The sequence below is a fragment of the Choloepus didactylus genome (genome assembly GCF_015220235.1).
Source record: "Choloepus didactylus isolate mChoDid1 chromosome 25 unlocalized genomic scaffold, mChoDid1.pri SUPER_25_unloc1, whole genome shotgun sequence".
NCBI classification, from domain to species: domain Eukaryota; kingdom Metazoa; phylum Chordata; class Mammalia; order Pilosa; family Megalonychidae; genus Choloepus; species Choloepus didactylus.
In genome coordinates, this window is record NW_023637606.1 from 6069614 (window position 1) to 6091730 (window position 22117).

At 41.0% G+C, this 22117-nt stretch overlaps 1 protein-coding gene across 2 annotated transcripts in view; it reads left to right on the forward strand.

Annotated features, from left to right (window-relative positions):
• VAV1 (vav guanine nucleotide exchange factor 1) overlaps positions 1-20204 on the forward strand; it is an 89140-nt gene extending 68936 nt beyond the window's left edge. The window contains exons 22-27 of one of the 2 annotated variants that reach the window (XM_037824269.1): positions 3814-3845; positions 6646-6762; positions 8418-8505; positions 10540-10654; positions 18164-18315; positions 19896-20204. In XM_037824269.1, the coding sequence (XP_037680197.1) occupies positions 3814-3845; positions 6646-6762; positions 8418-8505; positions 10540-10654; positions 18164-18315; positions 19896-19949 (558 nt within the window). In that variant the 3' untranslated portion in view covers positions 19950-20204. The remainder of the gene's footprint in view (positions 1-3813; positions 3846-6645; positions 6763-8417; positions 8506-10539; positions 10655-18163; positions 18316-19895) is intronic. The other variant, XM_037824270.1, reaches the window with a different exon arrangement.
• Positions 20205-22117: the final 1913 nt, after the last annotated feature.

The following is a 22117-nucleotide window of genomic DNA, read 5'->3' on the forward strand; positions in this document are numbered from 1 at the left end:
TTCACATCCACAGGAATATGGATTAAAAGTAAGAAAAAATCTAAGTGGAGGTACATAATTCAATTGATTACTCCTTTGAAAGCTCATCCTCTTCCACTTGGCTCTTAGATGTTGGAATTCCATAAGCTGTGGTTGTAGACTCTCTCTTCTTCTAACTTTATACTTTCTCCGTCGGTGACCTTGTACACTCCCATAGCTTAAATTGCCTCCTAAATGCAGATGACACCAAATTCCGCCCCCCCCCCCCCCATCTAGAGCTCTCCTTTTGGTATCCAGACTTGTATGTTCTCTCTTGGATGCCTCCAAGGCATTTCAAATTCAATATGCCCTGAACTGTCCCTACAGTCTTCCCTTTCAAGAACCTTTCTCATGAGATCACCATTCATCCAATTATCTAGGAAAGAAACTGAAAATTAATCCATGAAGGAGAGACCATCCCCTCTGTTTTGGTGATCTATTGCTCTGTACTATCTGCTTGTCTTAGTTTGCCAGGGATGCTGTAACAATGTACCACATATTGGTTGACTTAAACAACAGGGATTTATTGTTTCACAGTTTTGGAGGCTAGAAGTCCAAAATCAAACTGTTGGCAGAATCATGCTTTTTCAGAAGTGTGTAGTTTTCTGGTGTTGGCTTGCTGGCAATCCATAACTCAATCTCTGTCTCCATCACATGGGCGTCTATCTCCTTTTGTCTCCTACTCTTGTGTCCAAATTTCCTCTCTTTGTGAGGACTCTAGTCATATTGGAGGAAGGGCCACCTTTGTTCACTTTAGCCTTGTCTTATCTAATAACGTCTTCAAGGGTCCTATTTACAAATAGGTTCACATCCACAAGATCAAGGCTTAGCATTTGTACATGTCTTTGTGGGGGACATGATTAAATCCATAATACCACCCCAGAATTATTTGTTTTGCCACGAATCTGCCATTTGGGCAGGACTTGGTGGAAATGGTTTTTCTTTGTTCCTTGAAGTCTGGATCCCCAGCTGGGGTGGTTTGAATGGTTGAAGCCTGAAACAGCTGGTGGATGGCCAGACATCTCTTTTCATGTAGCCTCAAAGGTTCTCTCTATGTGGTCTCTCCAGCAGGGAGGCCTCAGGATAGTTGGACTTTTTACAAGGCAAACCAGGACTCCTAAATTTACTTCCAAGAGATAGAAAGTTTCTTTTTAACTTTGTATTGTGAATATTAAAATTTGCAACTTACCTGACAGTTGCAAAAATAATACGAAACCCATATACAAGACTCCAACATACCCCCCCACCTCAGATACCCAGATCTACCAAGTTTTAACATTTTGCCACATTTGCCATATCATTCTCTCTCTCTCTCATCCATCCATCCAACTATCCATCCATCCATCCATCCATCTATGTGTCTATTTATCTGTTTTCTAAACATTTGAGAGTAGTTTGCATACATCATACTCCTTGAACACTTAAAAATTCTGTGAACACTTCCTAAAAGCAATGATATTCATTTATGTAATCACCTTAAGTACAGTTATCAAGTTCAAGAAATTTAACAATGATATGAAGCTTACAGTCAATATTTCAATTTTTCATATTCCCAATAATGTCCTTTTGGATCTTTCCTCCTCCATTTTTAGATCCAGTCCAGGATGCTGTGTGGCTGCCAGTGTTTTATATTTTTTTATTTTTTTGACATTTTTGATGAATGTTTATTCTTGATTCTCTGTTGACTGCTTCTGGCGAACTGCGAATTTGTGGTTTTGCTTAGAGTTTACTTTTTTTTTTAATTCATTTTATTGAGATATATTCACATACCATGCAGTCATACAAAACAAAGCATACATTCAATTGTTCACAGAACCACCACATAGTTGTGCATTCATCACCAAAATCAATCCCTGACACCTTCATTTCCACACACACAAAAATAACAAGAATAAAAATTAAAGTGAAAGAGAGCAATTAAAGTAAAAAAGAACACGGGGTGCCTTTTTTTTTCCCTTCCCCCATTTTTCTACTCATCCATCCATAAAATAGGCAAAGGGGAGTGTGGTCCATATGCTCCTGGTGTTTTAAAGCCTGAGCTCAGAGAATGGCAAGGAGAGAGGATGTAAACCCCCCAATTAGGTGGGAAGAAAGTCAAAGAGGTTTTAGCCAATTTTAATTCACTGCACCCTCACTCCCCAGATCTCATAGATCATCATGCTTGTCATTTTTAATTCCTAAAATTTTCTCTATTCCCTCCACCTCTCTCCATTATCTTTACCACTGCCACCACCATATTTGAAGCATCAGAATCTTCTGCCTGGCAGTCTTGTTGTAGTCAGCTAACTGGTCTACCATATGTCTGCTCTGCTCACAGTCTTGCCCCCAACCTCCATTCTATTCACACATCAAAAGAGCAATCTTTCCATAATAAAATCTGATCATGTCTCAATGCAACATGGTATCTAGATTGGATCCAAGAATGGCAAAGGACATTAGTGACAAAACTAGTGACATCCCAATGAAGTTTGTAGTTTAGTTACAAGTAATGTATTAATGTTAAATTCTTATTATTTAATTGACAAATGTATCATGGTTATGTAAGATGGTAACATGTGGGGAAGCTGGGTGAGAGGTATACAAAAGCTCTCTGTACAAATTTTGCAACTTTTCTGTAAATCTAAAATTATTCTATAATGAAACATTTATTTAAGATAAGGAAAAAAGACCCCAAACTTATCATGTCCTCCCCACCCGCATTTTCAACTGACCCTATGTTGAAAATCTTCCTATATGTTCCCATTGCTTACCCTCTCCATGGCCTGGAAGACCCCAGATGACCTGTACCCCCCTGAACATCCCCTCTCAATTTGTCATCCTACTTATCCTTGCTTTCCACGCTCCAGCCTACCTCAGCCCCGAGTTCCTGCCCCCAAGCTGTTAGCATGAGCTGGGTCCTTTTTCCATCATTATTTAGTTAACAGGTTTTTCTCAAGACACCTTCCTTCCCCATGGAACCCCCCACTGAACTCCCAATCATAGTTTTGCATGACACATTTACTCATTCATTCAGCAAACCATTATTGAGCACCTGACACATACTGGTTGTTATGCCGGATACTGGGAGACAGGTGAATGAAGGAGGCAAAAATCCCCAATGAGACAATAATTAGATATTTATCTTGTTAGTTATTTACCATCTGAAGGTGGCAGTGACATGAATAAAAATACAGCAGGGAAGGGATTGGGGAATATTGATGGTGGTGGAGTATGTATATAAATTTAAATGGATGACTAGGGAAGGTAACATTTGAGCAAAGACCTGATGGAGAGAATGAGCACTTTTTTCACATTGACTCCGATCAGAGGTCATCAGATTTTTCTGAAAATTGTCAGATAGTCAGTATTTTGGCTTTGTGGGCCAGATTGTTTCTGCTGTGACAATTAAACTCTGCTGTCATAGCACAAAATCAGTCATTGACAATATGTAAATGAATGGGCATGGATGCATTTCACTAAAACTTAATTTATGGACACTGAAATGGGAATTTTGTATAGTCATAATATGCCAAAAATATTATTCTTCTTTTGAATTTTGTCAACATTAAAATATGTAAAAACCATTCTTACCTTGAGGGCTGTGCAAAAAAACAAGTGGTAGGACAACTGCTGATTTAACTGGTTTATATACTGGGCTAGTTTTCCAATAGATTCTGGGACTGTATAACCAATGAACAGCATGTGCTTGGCACATGGTAGGCATTCAAAAACTGCTAGTGGAATGAATGAATGAATGAGTGAAGTTGCCCATCTGGGGTCTTTGCCCTGAGCCTGGATCTCTGTCTATGTCCCCAGGGCCCCCCTCAGGACCTGTCTGTTCATCTCTGGTGAGTAGAGCCACTTCCTTCCTTTTGATCAACTCAGGGCCCTCTGGGGTGGGTGCCTGGGCTGGCCATGGGAGGGACTTCTAGACCAGTCAGCTATTCATTCTTTGAAACCTGGGCAGTGACTTCTGGATTTAGCCCTGGGTTGGGAGTTTCTGGGGAGGGGGCAAAAAAAGGAGGGTCCAAACAAAGGAGGGTCCCTGATCCTGGAAGATTATGGTCTCACTGGATGAAAAATGGTCACAATGGTGGTGATGATGGTAGTGATGATGGTGATGATGATGGTGCTGATGGTGATGATGGTGATGTTCATGATGTTGATGGTGATGGTGATGATGGTGATGATGATGATGGTGATAGTGCTAACAATGATGGTGGTGATGGTGATGATGGTGATGGTGATTATGATGGTGTTTTTTGATGATGGTGATGGTGATGGTGGTGATGATGATGGTGATGATGGTGATGGTGATGATGGTGATGGTGATGGTGGTGATGGTGATGGTGATGATGATAGGTAGTGCTAACAATGATGGTGGTGATGGTGGTGGTGATGGTGATGATGATGGTGATGATAGTGCTAACAATGATGGTGGTGATGGTGATGATGATGGTGATGGTGATGATGATGAGGAGGAGGATGATCGTGATGGTGGTGGTGAAGGTGATCATAATGATAACGGTGGTGGTGATGGTGATAATGGTGTTGATGATGGTGATGGTGGTGGTCAAGATGATGGTGGTGATGTGATGATGGTGATGGTGCTGGTTATGATGATGGTGATGATGCTGGTGGTAATGGTAATGGTAGTCCCCAGTTTCAAGCACCCAGTGCATGTAGAGCAGGGAGCAGTGAAGTTTTAGAGTGTGGCTTCTGGAACCAGCTGACCTGGGTTCAAATCCTAACTCCAACATTCCAAGCTGTATAACCTTGGGCTAGTAACTTAACCTCTCTGTGCTTCAGTTTTCTGCTCTGGAAAATAGGTTAATAACAGTATCTATTTCATAGGGTTGTTATGAGGCTTAAATAAGTGTTAAATGCTTAGCTCAGTGCCTGGCATGAAGCAGGCACTTTATATAGCATCACCTGTAGTTATTTTTATATTTCATCAATTCCAAGATGTGCATTTGTTTCTTCCCCTTTTAACGTCTTTGGCATTGGGATGGATCTTACAACCAAGAGAGTCTCAGTCTTCTGCCAAAGTTTATTGGCAGCAATTTTTCTTTCTTAGTGGCACATGAAAGAATGGTGCATTTCACAATTGTTGGAGTCTTAGACTTACTGCAATACGGTATTGCTATTATGACAATGTATCAGAGCACAATTAACTCCCACAAAAATATTTGAGGTAGACACTATTCTTATTCCCTTTTCCAGAGGAGGAAACCCAGCCTCAGAGAGGAGAAGTACTTTATTTAATGTCACACAGTGAGGAAGTGACAAAAGTGGTATCTAACTCCATAGCCTGTATTTTACTGCCTCCTGTTAGTAGTAATAGTAACACCAGGTATAATAACACTCCCATTTCCTGAGTGCCAACCATGGACTAGGTGCCTTAATAGCATTATTGCCAATTGTCAGAAATGTCCCCCCATTGTGGGTATTTTTGTTTCCCTTTTTGTCAGAGGAGGAAATTGGGTCTCAGTTTCCAAAGTCATAGCAAAGAAAGTGGCAGAGCCAGGATTCAAATCATGGTCCCTAAGGCTCGCTCCACCTTTCCATGCCACACTGTGGTCTCCAGAGCTGGGTCTAGGGTGAAGTGAGTTGTGCAAAATTTAAGGGGGTGCCAAAAATCTCAGTCATCAAAATAAATAATATTTTAATACAGCATTTAAAAAAAACATCAAAATCAAGGCAAAACAAAATCCAAGATGAGCAAAATATCAAAATTCTAATTAAAGACAGACTCCAACAGGGTTGGGAATAGGGTGAGGTGAGAAGGTGAATCTGGCAAGAGTACAGTCAGATCTTTTTTTTTTTTTTTTTTCCAATTTTGACATTTTGTCCCTAATGGATTTTTTTTGCATTCTATTTTTTTAAGTTGAGGAGAAATTTGTATAGCATTTTACAAATTGTCCATTTTAAAGTGGCATGTGGTACATTTACAACATTGTGCAACCATCGCTGAACATTTCACCAAAAGGAGACCTTATACCTGTTAAACAGTCAATCCCCATTTTCCCCTGTCTTAGCCCCTGGTCATCACTAATCTGCTTTGTGAGTTTATGTATTTATCTAGTCTGGATATTTCATATAAATAGAGCCACACAATTTGTGACCTTTTGTGTTTGACTTTTTTCACTTAGCATAATGTTTTTGAGGTTCACCTATATTGTAGAATGTATCAGTACTTCATTCCTTTTTATGGTTGATTTTGCATTCATTTTTATTTTTTAAAATATTGCATTAAAATATTTACCCTGATGACTGAGTGTTTGGGCTCCCCCTTAAATTTTGTGCCCCTTGGGGACATCTTGGGGACCCATCTTGGGGACCACAGAGATAGGCATACAGTGGGATCCCCGTAATGACTGTCAAAGTCATGGCCAAATTCCAGAGACCCAGCCAGATCCAAAGGACTGAGCTCTTCCCCCAAAATCCATGTGGCAAACTCTTGGGTGTGACTTACAGAAGTTTGATGGCCACTGCCCACTTAAACTCTGGTCACTGCTTTCCCAGGGCCCACCTTGGTGTCTAAGGGCTATTGGACCAGGTTGTCACTCAGAAAACCATGGACATGAAGCAGGCTTAAGTTGGGCATTGGGCACTGTGCATACCTCTTTCCTTGGTGCATCTTGGCAGGTATGCTGGCCCCATGGAGCGTGGTGGGGCAGAGAGCATCCTCACCAACCGTTCTGATGGAACATTCTTGGTACGGCAGAGGGTGAAAGACGCAGCAGAATTTGCCATCAGTATTAAGTAAGTCTTCCCTTCCCTTATGACCTGGGCCCTGAGGATGAAGCATCCAGTTTTTACCTTATGAGAGCATACAGTTATGACAGTACCTTTTATTGAGCATCTGTTGGGTCCTGGGTGCTTTTACCTTCTTAGTTTGTTTTTAATTGGGTTGAAAACCCCACAAGAAAGAGGTATGATTCCTAAGGGCTTTTAGCGTACTCAAGCAAGAGGCAGGAACACAATTTGAATCAAAGTCTTGTAGACTTTGCCCATGCCTTTTCTGTGTGTTGTGTGCTGCTTCTTGCTCATGGTGAACCATTCCCTTGTTGGTTTTGTAAGTTAGTGTAGTGATTTTAAAAGGGGATCTTAGTCTGCTTGGGTTAATTAAGGGCATGTCCCTGAAGATAGTCTTCATTTGCTTCTGCTAGGATCACCTACTCAGAACCATTCTTTTTTTTTTTTTTTTTTTTAAGTTAAACCATGCTTTATTATGACATTTAAGTCTGATTTTCTTATCTCTACCTGCTCCAAATTAACTTCTATAATAAATCTTGGTGTTTTCTTTCAATTCATTTTAAAAAGCTATTTTGACCTGCATGTATACGTAGCCTCAAAAGATAGAGGTTTTCATTTCATATTGAGTTCTTTCTACATGAATAGGATCATTCTGTATGGTTTTTTAAAAAAATTTTTTCTGTCTGCTCTGCTATTTCTGCCTGGGTCCCTGGACAGCCCCTCCATAAAAATGAGGCTCAAGGTACCCAGGGACTTGCCAAGGTCAGGACCACTTTTTTAGGTTAGTTTCTTCACTTTCTAGATTACAGAGTAGTTTAAATTCAAACCTCAAATCTATATAAGGACAGGCCCAAGGCTAGGAATTCTCAATGGTGACTTTTTCTGTTTCTGTTTTGACAAAGACAAGCCTTCTTTTTATTGGCCTCTCTCCACTGGTGGGTGGGATTTTTCTAGCCCTCCCATTTTCCTGAGGGTGCAGCTCTTTGACAATCCAGCCCTGTGGTGTATAGGTGGGTCCTATGGGCCCAGTAGATAAAATACTATGTTTCCACATGATTTTTAAGACATAAGATCCTTGGTTGCCGAGATCAACAAACCTCTTAGTGTATCTCTAGCATTGGTTCATGCTTACTGCTTGTTTTGTAGTTTCATCTTCATTTTTGGCCTCTGGGGTTTTTCCCTTACGTTTTTGAAACTCAGCAGTCTTTTTTCTCAACCTTTCTAGGGATTTTGTAACTGGAAGGTTTTTTTGATTATCTAGTCTACCATACTGGCAAGAATTGTCTCTCTTTGTGTTCTTTCTGTGAGCCACCAAATTGGTGGATTTGGAAATCTCTTCATAGCTATTCTAGAATGTTGCTTTCTTTGCAAGGTCTTATTAATTTCTCAACAACCTTAAGAGTCAGGAAAGAGAATTTCTTATTATACAGAGGAAGAAATGAAAGCTTAGAGCAGCAGAGGTCCCAGAAAGGACATCCTGTTGGGGCAGCAGGGGGCATCTTCAGACTTTGGGATCCAGTGGTCACCCCTTCTTTGCAGGAGCCAAGATTGCCTCTTCCATGGCTGGGGGTGTGGTCTAAGGCTGAGGCTGGGCAGGGAATGGGCCTGGGACCCCATACTCAGAGCCCAATGACCATCTGACCCTCTCTCTCTCATTCCAGGTATAATGTCGAGGTCAAGCACATTAAAATCATGACGGCAGAAGGGCTGTACCGAATCACAGAGAAGAAGGCTTTCCGGGGGCTTACGGTAAGAGCAAACTTCCCCCACCCCACTGCAGCCTCCTAGAGCCCAGGCAGGGTCCTTCCTGCAGCTCTGTCTTGGGGTACCCACCCTCCCACACTCAGAGCAGACCCCATATGGAACTCTGGGGCAACTGATCTTAAACTCATTCCACTGATGATCAAAAGTGAAAGTAATAGTAATAATGAATAACAGCATTTATTGAGTGCCAGATATATTGTAGATGGGATTTCCATTAGTCCCTTCCCCTCACCTTCTGAGTTCTGCTTCACAGATGAGTGAAACTGAAGTTTAATCCCCACATAGAGTCAAAGAATAGCAGAGCCCATACTCTGTTATATTTCAAGGCTTAGTGCTGCCGAACTTGCCTAATGACCATTACGCTCAGAATCAAGTACTTTTGAGTGTTTTTGTTTCTGATTGGTGTCCTATAATTTTTGGCCATCTTTTAGATATTTTGAACCCATTTGTGTAAGGCAGGGCTTCCACCCACAGCCTGTGGATCCCTGAGGGACTGTGAGTCCTCTGAAAGAAAATACAGAATTTTGCATATATCTGCATTTTGGGGGTGGTGGTGGTGGAAAGGGGGACTGTCCTATAGTCCATTTGATCAACAAAGGATCCTTGACTCCTGAAAAATTAAGACTGTTAATTCATTCCACAAATCATTTTCTCCCCTAAAAGTTTTTTTATTATACACTGTTTTTAAATGCATTGTATTGAGATATATTCACATGACATACAATCCTTCAAAAGTGCACAGTTGTTCATAGCTGTGCATTGATCACCACAATCAATCTTTGAACATTTTCATTACTATTCTGAAAATTTTTCTTCTAACTTTATTTCTGAAAAAATTTGGAAATGTTGCTGGACTAGTGTAATGAACATCTGTGAACTTTTAACCTACATTTAATAATTGTTCATATTCCATCTCTTTTGCTTTGTTCCTCTAAACACACACACACACACACACACTTTCACACTTATTCTGAACTATCTGAGAGGGGTAAGATCCATCACCCCTAAATATTTTGTATTAATATTCTAAAAGTAAAGGTATTCTTACTTCACCATAGCACCATTATCACACTCAGGAAGTTTAACACTGATGTAATACTATTACCTAATATACACTCCATATCCCCAAATCCTCCGTTGCCCCCATTAAATCCATTATGGCTGTACTTTTCCCCCTATGATCTAATCAGTGATCACACATTGCATTAGTTTTTTATCTCTTTATTCTCCTTTAGTTTACATTTACTACTTCTCCAGTAATTTTTTTTTTTCTGTCTTTCATGATATTGGAATTTTTGGAGTTTAGAGCTTCGAGACACAAAACATTTTGTTTTACAGAATATCTCTTAATTTTGACTTGCCTGATTCTTTCCTCACTATTAGAATCAGATTAAGTATTTCTGGAGGAAATATTCATATGTGCATCAGATCTGGGATCAGGATTACTACAGAGGCTGGCTCTTAGCTACTACACTGTACTCTGTACTGCCCCCCTGGGGTTGAATCCAAGATAATCCCCTTTCTGGCTGTGAGACCTTGGGCAAACAACTTAGCTTTTCTGTGCCTCAGTTTCTCCATTTATAAACAGTCACCTCTCAGGATTATTGGGAGAGTTCAATGATGTGTGGTAAGCATGCTGGCCAGAACATAGTAGAATTTGTTGTTATTAATTAAAAAATAAGACACTTGACACCCACATGGAGTTTGATTTGGTGAACTGGTCATTAGGCAAATGGATTATTTGATAAATTTATCATGAAGTGAATTGGCTGTTAGAAGAACTGGTTTTAAGCATTGTGGCCTATTTCCCATAAAATGGTCTTGCTTTCCAGGAAGGGAATGAGCTCCCCATCATGGGGAGCATTCAAGGAACCACTTGCCAGGGAGGCCAGAGGGGGCTTGCTCCAGGTGAGGGGTTGAGTGTGTCTCCTCCCAGCTCTGGCCCCTCATGGGCTGGAGTGTTGGGATAGCCTGGGCTGGCAGGTGGTATCAGCCTCTGCTACGCTGTCCCCCTGCCAGGAGCTGGTGGAGTTTTACCAGCAGAACTCCCTGAAGGATTGCTTCAAGTCGCTGGACACCACCTTGCAATTTCCCTTCAAGGAGCCAGAGAGGAGAGCCATCAGCAAACCACCAGGTAGGAAACCTCAGGCTGGGGGCTGCAGCCCCGACTCCTTCCCATCATGGACGGGAAGTTTAGAAATGTCATGGGTATCCCCTCACTTGGGCATCCAGAGATAATACCCATGAAACTGTGGAAAGCTCTCCTTTTCCTGTCTGTCCCTTTGCCCTTGAGAAATTTGCATATTCATTTCCTTAGATGGCAAGTGGGGCAGGTTTTAGTTTGCTATTTGGAATACTAGGACATTAGGAACCAGAGACTCCATCTGCACATTTTAAGCCTATATTTCTGTATCAATATCAAGGATTAATTAGTATTTATAGCCTTCTGCCACAAAAAGGCAACATCTTTAGTGTATGTTTACTTTCTCTTTCCTTTGCCTCTCTTACCCATCAGGTTTCTTGAAATTATCTAGAATATTGGATACAGTTTGTTATTAAACAATATGATATATATCCTAGGGATCCTTTTGTAACAATTGATTTAGCTTTGCAAAAACAGTATAAACAATTATTGAGACTCCAACTATATTTCTTGTTTTCCATGTTTTTCTCTATTTTTAAAATTCCTTTTTGGGATTTGTATTCCATTTTCCTGGAGTGCATTATTTTTTCATTTTTATTTTCTTAATTAGAGAAATTGTAGGTTTACAGAAAAATCATGCAGAAAATATGGAGTTCTCATGTACCTCTTCACACACACAGTTTCCTCTATTATTAACACTTTGCTTTAGTGGGGAAACTTTGTTAAAACTGATGAAAAATATTATTTTAATTATACTATTAATTATAGCCTATAGTTTATACTAGGGTTCACTGTTTGTGTTGTACAGTCCTGTGTTTTTTATATATACAATCTAGAATTTCCTCTTTCAACCACATTCAAATTATATTTCGTTGGTGTTGCCATCACCACCATCCATTATTAAAACTTTTCCATTACCCCAAACGGAAACTCTGTAACAATGAAGCATTAAATCCTCATTCTCTATCTCCATCTTGGCCCCTCTTAATCTGGTTAGTTTCTGACTCTACGAATTTGCTTTTTCTACTTATTTCGTGTTAGTGAGATTGTACAATATTCGTTTTTTTGTGTCTGCTTATTTCACTCAACACGAAGTCTTCAAGGTTTATACGTGTTGTTGCAGGTATCAGAGCTTCATTCCTTTTTTTTTTTTTTCCCTAAAAGAAACAGTTTTATTTAGATATATTCATATACCATACAATCCATCCAAAGTGTACAATCAACGGCTTTTAGTATCATGACAGAGTTGTACATTCATCACCATAAGCAATTGTAGAACATTTTCATTACTCCAGAAAGAAAACTCCAATAACCCTTAGCGGTCATCTCTCAATCCCTCTGTCTTCTCCAGCCCTACATAACCACTGATCTATTTCTGTCTCTATAAATTTATTTATATTTACATTTTATATAAGTGGAATCATACGATATATAGTAGTTTGTGTCTGGTTTCTTTCACTTAATTTTTTTTGTTTTGTAGTTTTTTTTTTTTAAATCAGAGAGATTGTAGGTTTACAGAAAAGTCATGTAAAAAAAACTTTTCCATATACCCCCCTATTATTGACACTTTGCATTAGCGTGATACCTTTGTTGCAGTTGATGAAAGAATATTAAAGTATTATTGTTAACTATAGTCCATAGTTTACATTAGGTGTACTTTTTCCCATATACCACCCTATTATGAACACTTTGTATTAGTATTATAATTATTATAATTATTGTTATAATTCATGAAAGAACATTCTTATATTTGTGCTATTGACCGAGTCCATCATCCACAACAGAGTTCACTGTGTTATACAGTCCCATGTTTTATCTTCTAACTTTCCTTCTGATAACATATGCAACCCAAAACTTCCCCTTTCAACTGTGTTCACCAAAATAATTCAGCACTGCTAATTACACTCATAATAATGTGCTATTATCACCACTATCCATTTCCAAACATTTACAATCAACCTAAATAGAAATTCTGCACTAATTAATCATCAGCTCCCTGCTCTCTACCCCTATTTTATCCCCCAGTAACCTATATTCTAGATTCTAACTCTGTGACTACTCTATTTAGTATCTACCTTTGATTAGTTGGTCCAAATTCTATGTCTCCTCTGACTTTTTAATGTGTTCTTTTGACTGGACCATATCTTCCAGTTTCTCAGTGTGGCTTGTAATTTTTTTGCTCATGTCTAGACATCTGATTCTTTTGATGAGTTTACTCCAAAGGTCAGTCTCTTTGTCTTGTTTAGCATTTTGTTGTTGATTGGCTTTGTGTTAAGGCTCTTCTCTGACATTTGGTCCATCAGTATTTCCCAGCCCATACAGAGCCAGGGACCCACAAAGGGGGTGCAGACCAGTTCCACAGGGCCCTGGGGAGAGGGTCAGGAAAGAAGTCCCAAAGCCTTTTTTGTCAGCTCCCTGAGGCTGCGCTTTCCTGGACTGCCCAGCAGATGGTGTGCTTCGGAAAGCTATTCCCCACAGCCCTAAGAAGGCAGTGTGCTTCTAAATGTCCACCAGCTCTGCCCCTATCAGAGGTGGGGTGAAAGCTATGGCATGGTGGTTCCTGTCTGGGGCAGGCTAAAACAGCAGCACCCAGTGGTCTAAATTCACAGGCAAAGAGCCATGATCTGCACTGGGGTGTGCCCTGCCCAGCTCTTGGGGAGGAGGGATTCCAAGTCCCCCTCCATCACAGCAGCCAGCCAGCCAGGGACTGGACCCCATCCATCCACAGCAGCCAGCCAGCCATGGACTGGACCAGAGGATGCTTGCCTGGAGAGTGGAGGATGGGCACCAACAGCTGCAGCTGAGCGAGCTACAGTTTTCCACTGTTTTTCTCAATCTCTTTGTCCTGCTCATCCCTGGATGCTGCTCAGTGCTCTGCTGGCCTCCAGAGCCCCAGAGCAGTTGATTCTGACAGTTTCTGCCTGTTTACTAGTTGTCCTTGGAGGAGAAGTGAGCCCCGCAGCTCTCTACTTCACAATCTTCCCCAGATGCCTATGGTACAATTTTCAAGGCTGCACTTTCTGTGTAGTGGTTTCACCTCCAGGGAAAAGCTTCCTTTCCTCTGTTTCCCTGGGGACCTTGACCTACTCTGTTTGTTTTGTGCAGAATTTTCTCCCCAGCTCCTATGATTTGTTTCAATTCTCCTCATCAGTCAGTGCACCTTTTTCCTTATGCTTTTCAGTTCTGGGACCCTCCTGTCTCACAGTAGTTCAGTTTAACTCCTTTTTTTTTCTGTGAGACTTTTCTGCCTCTGGATTCTTTCCTATTAGGGTATCTTACCCCAAGGAGCTAGATGGTGTCACTCCAGAAAAGGTGGGTCACTCCAGAAAAGGTGGGTCACTCCAAAAAAGTCCTTTTTGCATGTATGTGGTCCTGTCAAAGAGACTGGATTTACTAAGTGCACCTTTTGCCAATGGCTCTGCCGCAGTCTCTCTCTCTCTTTTTTCCCCCAAGGCTCTTTTTTTTTAAAAAAAAATCAGTTTTATTGAGATATATTCATATACCCTCATATAGTCATCCACAGTACCATCAAATAGTTGTGCACTCATCAATCACCACAATAAATTTTTGAACATTGTCATTATTCCAAAAAAATATATAAAAATAAGAATAAAAATACAAGTAAAAAAGAACACCTAAAATATTCCATACCCCCTCCCACCCTATTTTTCATTTAGCTTTTGTCTGCATTTTTCTATTTATCCATCCATACACTGGATAAAGGGAGTGTGATCCATAAGGTTTTCACAATCACACTGTCACCCCTTGTAAGATACATAGTTATACACTCGTCTACAAGAATCAAGGCTACTGGGTTGCAGTTTGACAGTTTCAGATATTTCCTTCTAGCTATTCCAATGCATTAAAAACTAAAGAGGGATATCTATATAGTGCATAAGAATGCCCTCCAGAGTGACCTCTCGACTCCATTTGAAATCTCTCAGCCACTGAAACTTTATTTTGTTGCATTTCTCTTCCCCCTTTTGTCAAGAAGTCTTTCTCAATCCCACAATGCCGGGTCCAGGCTTATCCTTCCTGGGGCTCTTTTTTTTTTTAAAAAAAAAATTCAGTTTTATTGAGATATATTCACATACCATACAATTGTCCATGGTGTACAAACAACTGTTCACAGTACCATCATAGAGTTGTGCCTTCCTCACCCCAATCTATTTTTGAACATTTTCCTTACACCAGAAAGAATCAGAATAAGAATAAAAAATAAAAGTAAAAAAGAACACCCAAATCATCCCCCCCATCCCAACATTTTTCATTTAGTTTTTGTCCCCATTTATCTACTCATCCATCCATACACTGGATAAAGGGAGTATGATCCACAAGGTTTTCACAATCACACTGCCACCCCTTGTAATCTACACTGTTACACAATCATCTTCAATAGTAAAGGCTACTGGATTTGAGTTTGGTAGTTTCAGGTTTTTACTTCTAGCTATGCCAATACATTAAAACCTAAAAAGTGTTATCTATATAGTGTGTAAGAATGTCCACCAGAGTGACCTCTTGACTCCATTTGAGATCTCTCAGCCACTGAAGCTTTATTTTGTTTCATTTCACTTCCCCCCTTTGGTCAAGAAGATGTTCTCAGTCCCATGATGCTGGGTCCAGATTCATCCCTGGGAGTCATATCCTGCATTGCCAGGGAGAGTTACACCCCTGGGAGTCAGGTCCCATGTCGGTGGGGGGGGGGGGGGGCAGTGATATCACCTGCCAAGGTGGCTTAGTTAGAGAGAGAGGCCACATCTGTACAACAAAGAGGCACTCAGGGGGAGACTCCTAGGCACAATTATATGCAAGTCTGGCCTCTCCCTTGCAGTAACAAGCTTCATAGGGGCAAGCCCCAAGATAGAGGGCTCAGCATGTCAAGCCGTCAGTCCCCTGGGGCTCTTTTGCATGAAGCATGACTTGCTTGTGCTCCTCCCTGGGTCTCTGAGGACTTGGGTGCCTGTGACTGGATGTGCGTGGGTTCTAACTGGCTCTACATCCACAGCAAGGAGGGACCTGGGTCATGCCTCCTCTATGTGACCCCCAAGCTGTGCAGAATTGAGGGAGGTGGGGGGATCTGGACTGGTGGGACCAGGAGGAAAATCCTCCTACTGCCTCTTGTGGATTATTTTCTTTTTCCTTTGATTTAGCATTTAGGAGTCACTCCCCAGTCTCTATCATCCCCCCAAGTTCTAGGCAGGTGGAATTTGTCCTTTTATTAGCTGATTCTGAGGGAAGACTTTTCCAGGGGACGTCTTCCATCACCATGTTGTAAATGGAATTTTTTTTCTTGATTTCCTCTTTATATTGTCCATTACTAGTGTATAGAAACACGGCTGATTTTGCATATTGATCTTGTACCCCACCACTTTGCGGAATTAGTTTATTAGTGCTAGTAGCTTTGTTATAGATTTTAAGGATTTTCCATATGCAGGATCATGTCATTTGCAAATAGGGAAAGTTTTAGTTCTTTCTTTCCAATTTGGATGCCTTGCATTTCTTTTACTTGCCTAATCACTCCAGCAAGAACTTCCAGCACGATGTTGAATAACAGTGGTTACAGTGGGCATACTTGTCTTATTCCTGATCTTAGAGGTAAAGCTTTCAGACTTTCACCATTGAATATGATGCTTGCTGTGGGGTTTTCATATATGCCCTTCATCATGTTGAGAAAGTTTCCTTCTCTTTCCAGTTTTCCGAAAACTGTTTTTATCAAGTTTTATCAAGTTTTTATCAAGAAGGGGTGCTGGATTTTGTCAAATGCCTTTTCTGTACCAATTGAGATGATCATATGTTTTTTTCTCCTCGTTTTGTTGATAGGGTGTATTACATTAATTGATTTTCTTATCGTGAACTTCCTTTGCATACCTGGGATAAATTCCACGTGATCATGGTGTATAATTCTATTAAGGTGCTGTTGGTTTCAGTTTGCTTCTATTTTGTTGCTTCTATATTTTATATTCACAAGAGATATTGCTCTGTAATTTTCTTTTCTTGTGGTATCTTTATCTGGCTTTGGTATGTTGGCCTTGTAAAATGAGTTAGGTAGTGTTCCATCCTCTTCAATATTTTTTGAAGTGTTTGAACAGGACCAGTGTTAATTCTTCTTGGAATGTTTAGTAAAATTCCCTTGTGAAAGCATCTGGTCCTGGGCTTTTCTTTATCGGGAGGTTTTTGATTACTGATTCATTCTCTTTACTTCTTATTGGTCTGTTAAGATCCTCTATTTCTTCTTGAGTCAGTGTAGGTAAGTTGTGTTTTTTTTTTTTCCTAGGAATTTGTCCATTTCATCTAGGTTATCTAATTTGTTGGTATACAGCTGTTCATAGTATCATCTTACTTTCTCTTTAACTTCTGTGCCTGGTGATAATATCTACTCTTTCATTTTGGATTTTAGTTATTTGCCTCTTTTCTCTTTTTCTTTGTCAGTCTAGCTACAGATTTGTCTATTTTATTAATCTTTTCAAAGAATCAACTTTTGGTTTCATTGATTCTTAATTCTCCATTTAATTTATCTCCATTTAAATCTTTTTCATTTCCTTCCTTCTGCTCACTTTGGGTTTAGTTTTCTCTTCTTTTTCTAGATCTCCTAGTTGTGAGATTAGGTCTTTGATTTGAGGTCTTTCTTATTGTTTAATGTAAATGTCTAGAGATATAAATTTCCCTTTCAGTACTGCCTTTGCTCTATCTTGTAAGTTTTGGTGTGTGATGTTTTCATTTTCATTTGTCTCAAGATATTTGCTAATTTCTCTTGTGATTTAATCTTTGACCCATTGGTTGTTTACTGGTGTGCACTTTAGAGTAGATTTTTCAGAAAAACCATGCAGATGGTATAATTTCTAAATTCTCATATGCCCAAAACAGTTTTAAAGAGGGATTTAAAAATTATTTATTGTTAAATGTTGTATAATTGACAAAGCAATATCAAAATAACATCAGGATTCCAAGTCAAAAATTGTTCCTATTATCACCCAATCAAACAAATATTTTCCTCTGTCTCTGTGTCACTTATTTGTCCTTCTGTGTATATGAACATTCAATTTTAGCATATTTTCAGGAATATTATAAATTAATTTTATAATCTACAGGTTCACTTTATACTGTGCTGTGAAACATTTTCCATGTCTTTTTTTGTCTTATCTCTCCCCACTCTTTCTTTAACAATACTTAGTCCTCTCAAGGTAATTAAGATGAACAGCCCAGAATGAATTTTTCCACTTTTTTCTTCTTGTTCCTTTTCATATACGTTTATATGAACCATTAAAAAAGTTCATAAATGGATTTATTTTCCATATTTGGATGTTGGCTGGGCTGGGAGAATGATGCCAGGAGGTAATTGGGTCTTCTCATTACATGGGGATCCCAAAATTTTGCACAAAGAAGCACTGAGGGGCCCTGTTTCCTGGAAATTTACTTCTGGTTGCAAGCACCCCCCCATCTTCCCCCGAGAAGGTGGGTATCTGTCCCAAGCCTTCTCCAACTCTGCTCTCTCATCCACAGCAGGAAGCATGAAGTATTTCGGCACAGCTAAGGCCCGCTATGACTTCTGTGCTCGGGACCGATCAGAGCTATCCCTCAAGGAGGGCGACATCATCAAGATCCTTAATAAGAAGGGGCAGCAAGGCTGGTGGCGAGGGGAGATCTATGGCCGGGTGAGGCACAGCGGGGCTCAGCAGCCTGGGCAGGGGATGGGGTGTGACGGAGCCATGGTAGGGTTGCAATGGAATTTTAGAATGGAGAAGGTAGAGAGTGGCCTTCAAAAAGGTCTTCCCTGTTTGGAGGGGAGGAAGGGACACAGAGATTTCATTCATTGATTCAACATGCATTTATTGAGCATCTACTGTGTGCCATGGAGACAAGGAGACAAGAATGAGCACAAACAATCACTGCCCTCATGGAACACATAGTCTAGTAAGGATGAGAGACCTGTAACCAAGAAGTTACAACACAATGGGTCAGAATTGTGATGCGGGATGTAAAGTGTGGGTCAGATGTGTTCTGAGATGCCAAGCTGATTTCTGAGGGATCAGGGAAGTTAGCCAAGTGAAAAGATGAGAGATGGGTTGGGTGAATGTGTTTCAGCTGGGGGGTCAGCATCAGCAAAGGCCCAGAGGTGAGAGAGTGATTGACATATTTGGAGAAAAAAGGGCAGGGGGGGATTTGTACCTGTCTTAGTCACTACAGTACCACCAGTGCTTGGAAGTGCACCTGACACACAGTAGGTGGTCAATACATATTGAATATGTGGAGAGGCAGAGCTGGGACTTCCACTGAGCTCTCTTGCCTCCCTGAATTCAGATTGTCAGGAATGAAGGGACCTTGAGGTTCCTAAAACATGGTTTCTTTTTTTCTGCCTAGTTCTTTATTTTTTGCTCCACAAAGGCAGAGAATCTCCTCTGTTTCATCCGCTGCTGTATTCAGAGCCTCTAGGATACTGCTTCACTTGTATCGGTTTCTCAAAAATATTTGTTGGAGAAGACAAGGGCACTGGTTAGGAACTTACATTCTAGGGGAGAAATGCACATGAAAAAATGACCTGGATAATTGCTTAAATTAACAGTTTTGTTAAGAACCATAGAGGGTAATTTTAGTGTGCAGTGGAGGATAATGAGGATTTGAGAGAACCTTTTGGGATGGGTGTTTAAGAAAGTATGTCTGTGAAAGATTCATCCATCCATTCACCATCCATCCTTTCATGCATTTATCCATCCGTCCATCCATCCCTCCCTCCCTTTGTCGATCCATCCACCCATTGATTAACCCATCTATTCATCCATTCAACAAATACTTATTAAATAACTACTGTGTGCCAGGCACTGTTCTAAGCTCTTGGAACTTCCTGGTGAACAGAACAGACAAAACTCCTTGCCCTTCTGGAGCTCATATTGTAGTGGGGGAGACAGAAAATAAACATGTGTATTAGTAAAACATTTAGCCAGTCAGATGGTGATAGGTACTATGGAGAAAAATACATCAAGAAAAGGGGAGGATAAAGAGTGCTGGAGTGGGCTGGGTTTTTGCAATTTTAAATAGTGTGTTTGGAAAAGGATAAGGACTGTTAAGGTGACACATGAGCAGAGACCTGTAGGAGGTGAGGGGATCAGCCAGGTGTATACCTGCCAAGTGCACTTTGTGGGTAGAGGTAATGGTTGGTGCACAGGCCCTGAGGTGGGAGCCGCCTGGTGGAAGAGCCTGCAGAGGCTGCCCTGACTGTTTCCCCATCTCTTTCCAGATCGGCTGGTTCCCGTCCAACTACGTAGAAGAAGATTACTCTGAGTACTGCTGATTTCTGGTGCCCTGGCAGAGAGATGGGACACTCCAGGCTCTGAGCCCACAATGAGCAGGCAGCTGGGCCAGGGGCTGTGACAGGCCCCAGCGGGCTGAGGGTCTGGGAAGGACCGTGGAAAGCCCGAGCCCAGCTGACTGGGCTCCGGGGATGCCTGTCCACCGTTAATTTATAACACACTGTTTTCCTCCTGGGTCCCCTCGAGAAGGTGGGGAGGAAGACAACTGCTTTTAATAAAAATGATGACTCGAGACATTGGTATTGTTCTGGAGGATCATGAAGGGGAAAAATGGGGAGGGGGCACAGATAAAGGCCCACTCCCCAGCCCCTACCTCCCAGTTTTATCACCTTGCCCAGACATTTATAATACGATCCGAAGGAGGAAATGGAATCCCCATTGTTCCAGTTTGCTAATGCTGCCATTTTGCAAAACACCAGAAATGGATTGGCTTTTATAAAGGGTTGCAGAATTACAGTCTGAAGGCCATAAAGTGTCCAAGGTAAGGCATCAACAATAGGGTACCTTCACTGGAGAAAGGCCATTGACATCCAGAAAATCTCTGTTAGCTGGGGAGGCACGTGACTGGTGTCTACTTTCTCCCAGCTTGCATTTCAAAATGGCATTCTCCAGAATGTCAGTGTTAGCTTTCAAAGGCTGTCTTTGAAATGTCTCTGTAAGCTGCTGCACTGTGTGGTTCTTTATAAAGTACTCCAGTAATTAAATCAAGATCCATGCTGAATGGGTGGGGCCACACCTCCATGGAAATAATCTAATTGAAGGTATTACCCACAGTGGATGGGTCATGTCTCCATGGAAATAACCTAATCCAAAGATTCCAACCTAATCAACACTAATACGTCAGCCCGCACAAGATTGCATCAAAGAACATGGCTTTTTCTGGGGGACATAATATATCCAAGCTGGAACACCCATGTAGCAGGAAAGAATTTTACACTCACAGATTCAGGACCACAAAAATCCATTTTTCCCTTATTACCATTAATTAATTAAATATTAATATTAATTATTTAACATTAATATTAATTACCCATTGGAGCCCCTCCCCCTGAGGCGTTCTGCTGAGTGGTAGAAATTTCATCTCAGTTGAGTTGGCATCTCCTCAGTCAGTTCTCCTGTAGATTATGTCCAAATTCAAGGGGACTTGTCACTGGGGTGTTGGGTAGATGGTCCTTGGTCATTATATTCTGCCTCTTTCTGAGATGTTACTGCTTCTGCTTAACTTTTGAGCCCTTTCCACTTTCCAGCTCCCTTTAGGCACATGTGAGAGACATCCACCTGTTTTCCTTTGAGTTCTGGGTCCATAGGGGTGTGGGGATATATATACTGGCCTGCCTGGGAAGGTCCTGGCTGTTGTAATTATTCATAACAATTATTCTGTTCTCCAAAATGCCCTGATTTGGATGACAACTTCTGTGGTCACCCTCTTAGGCTGGGCTCCTGTCTTAGCTTATCTGAGCTGCTATGACAAATACCACACAATGGGTTGGCTTAAACAAGAGAAATTTATTGGCTCACTGTTTTGAAACTAGAAGAATTCCAAAATCAAGATATGGGCACGGTTGGGCTTTCTCCTCAAAATCTGAAGTGATCTGCTGCTGGCTGGTGGCAATCCTGGGAGTTTTTTTTGGCTTGTAGCTCATCAGTGGAGAGAGATGTTCTCTCTTTTCTATCTGCCGTTTGGGTTTCCATTGACTTCCAGCTTTTCTTTGTGGTCTTCTCCAACTTCTGGCTTCTAGTTTCTTCTTTTTATAAGGCTTCCAGTAATAAGAACTAAGACCCACCCTTACACATTTGGGCCACACCTTAACTAAAAAGAACATCTTCAAGATGCCCTATTTACAATGGGTTCACACCCAAGGAATATGGATTAAAATCATGAGCATGTCTAAATTGGGGTACATAATTTAATCCCTGAGATAAGGATTTGGGGGTGAGTTGTGTATCTGGGAGTGGATCCCAGGTAGCAGCAGGAGGAAGTGGGGGAGGGAGATGGGGAAGGGAAGCAAACTGTGAGCACACCCTGTTTGGATGACAACTTCTATGGTCACTCTCTTAGGTTGGACACCACATGCTGCCATCTCTACAGAAAGAATGCCACCATATGCCAGTGGGGGAACTGGGGAGACTTTGCTGTATCCTGGACCCC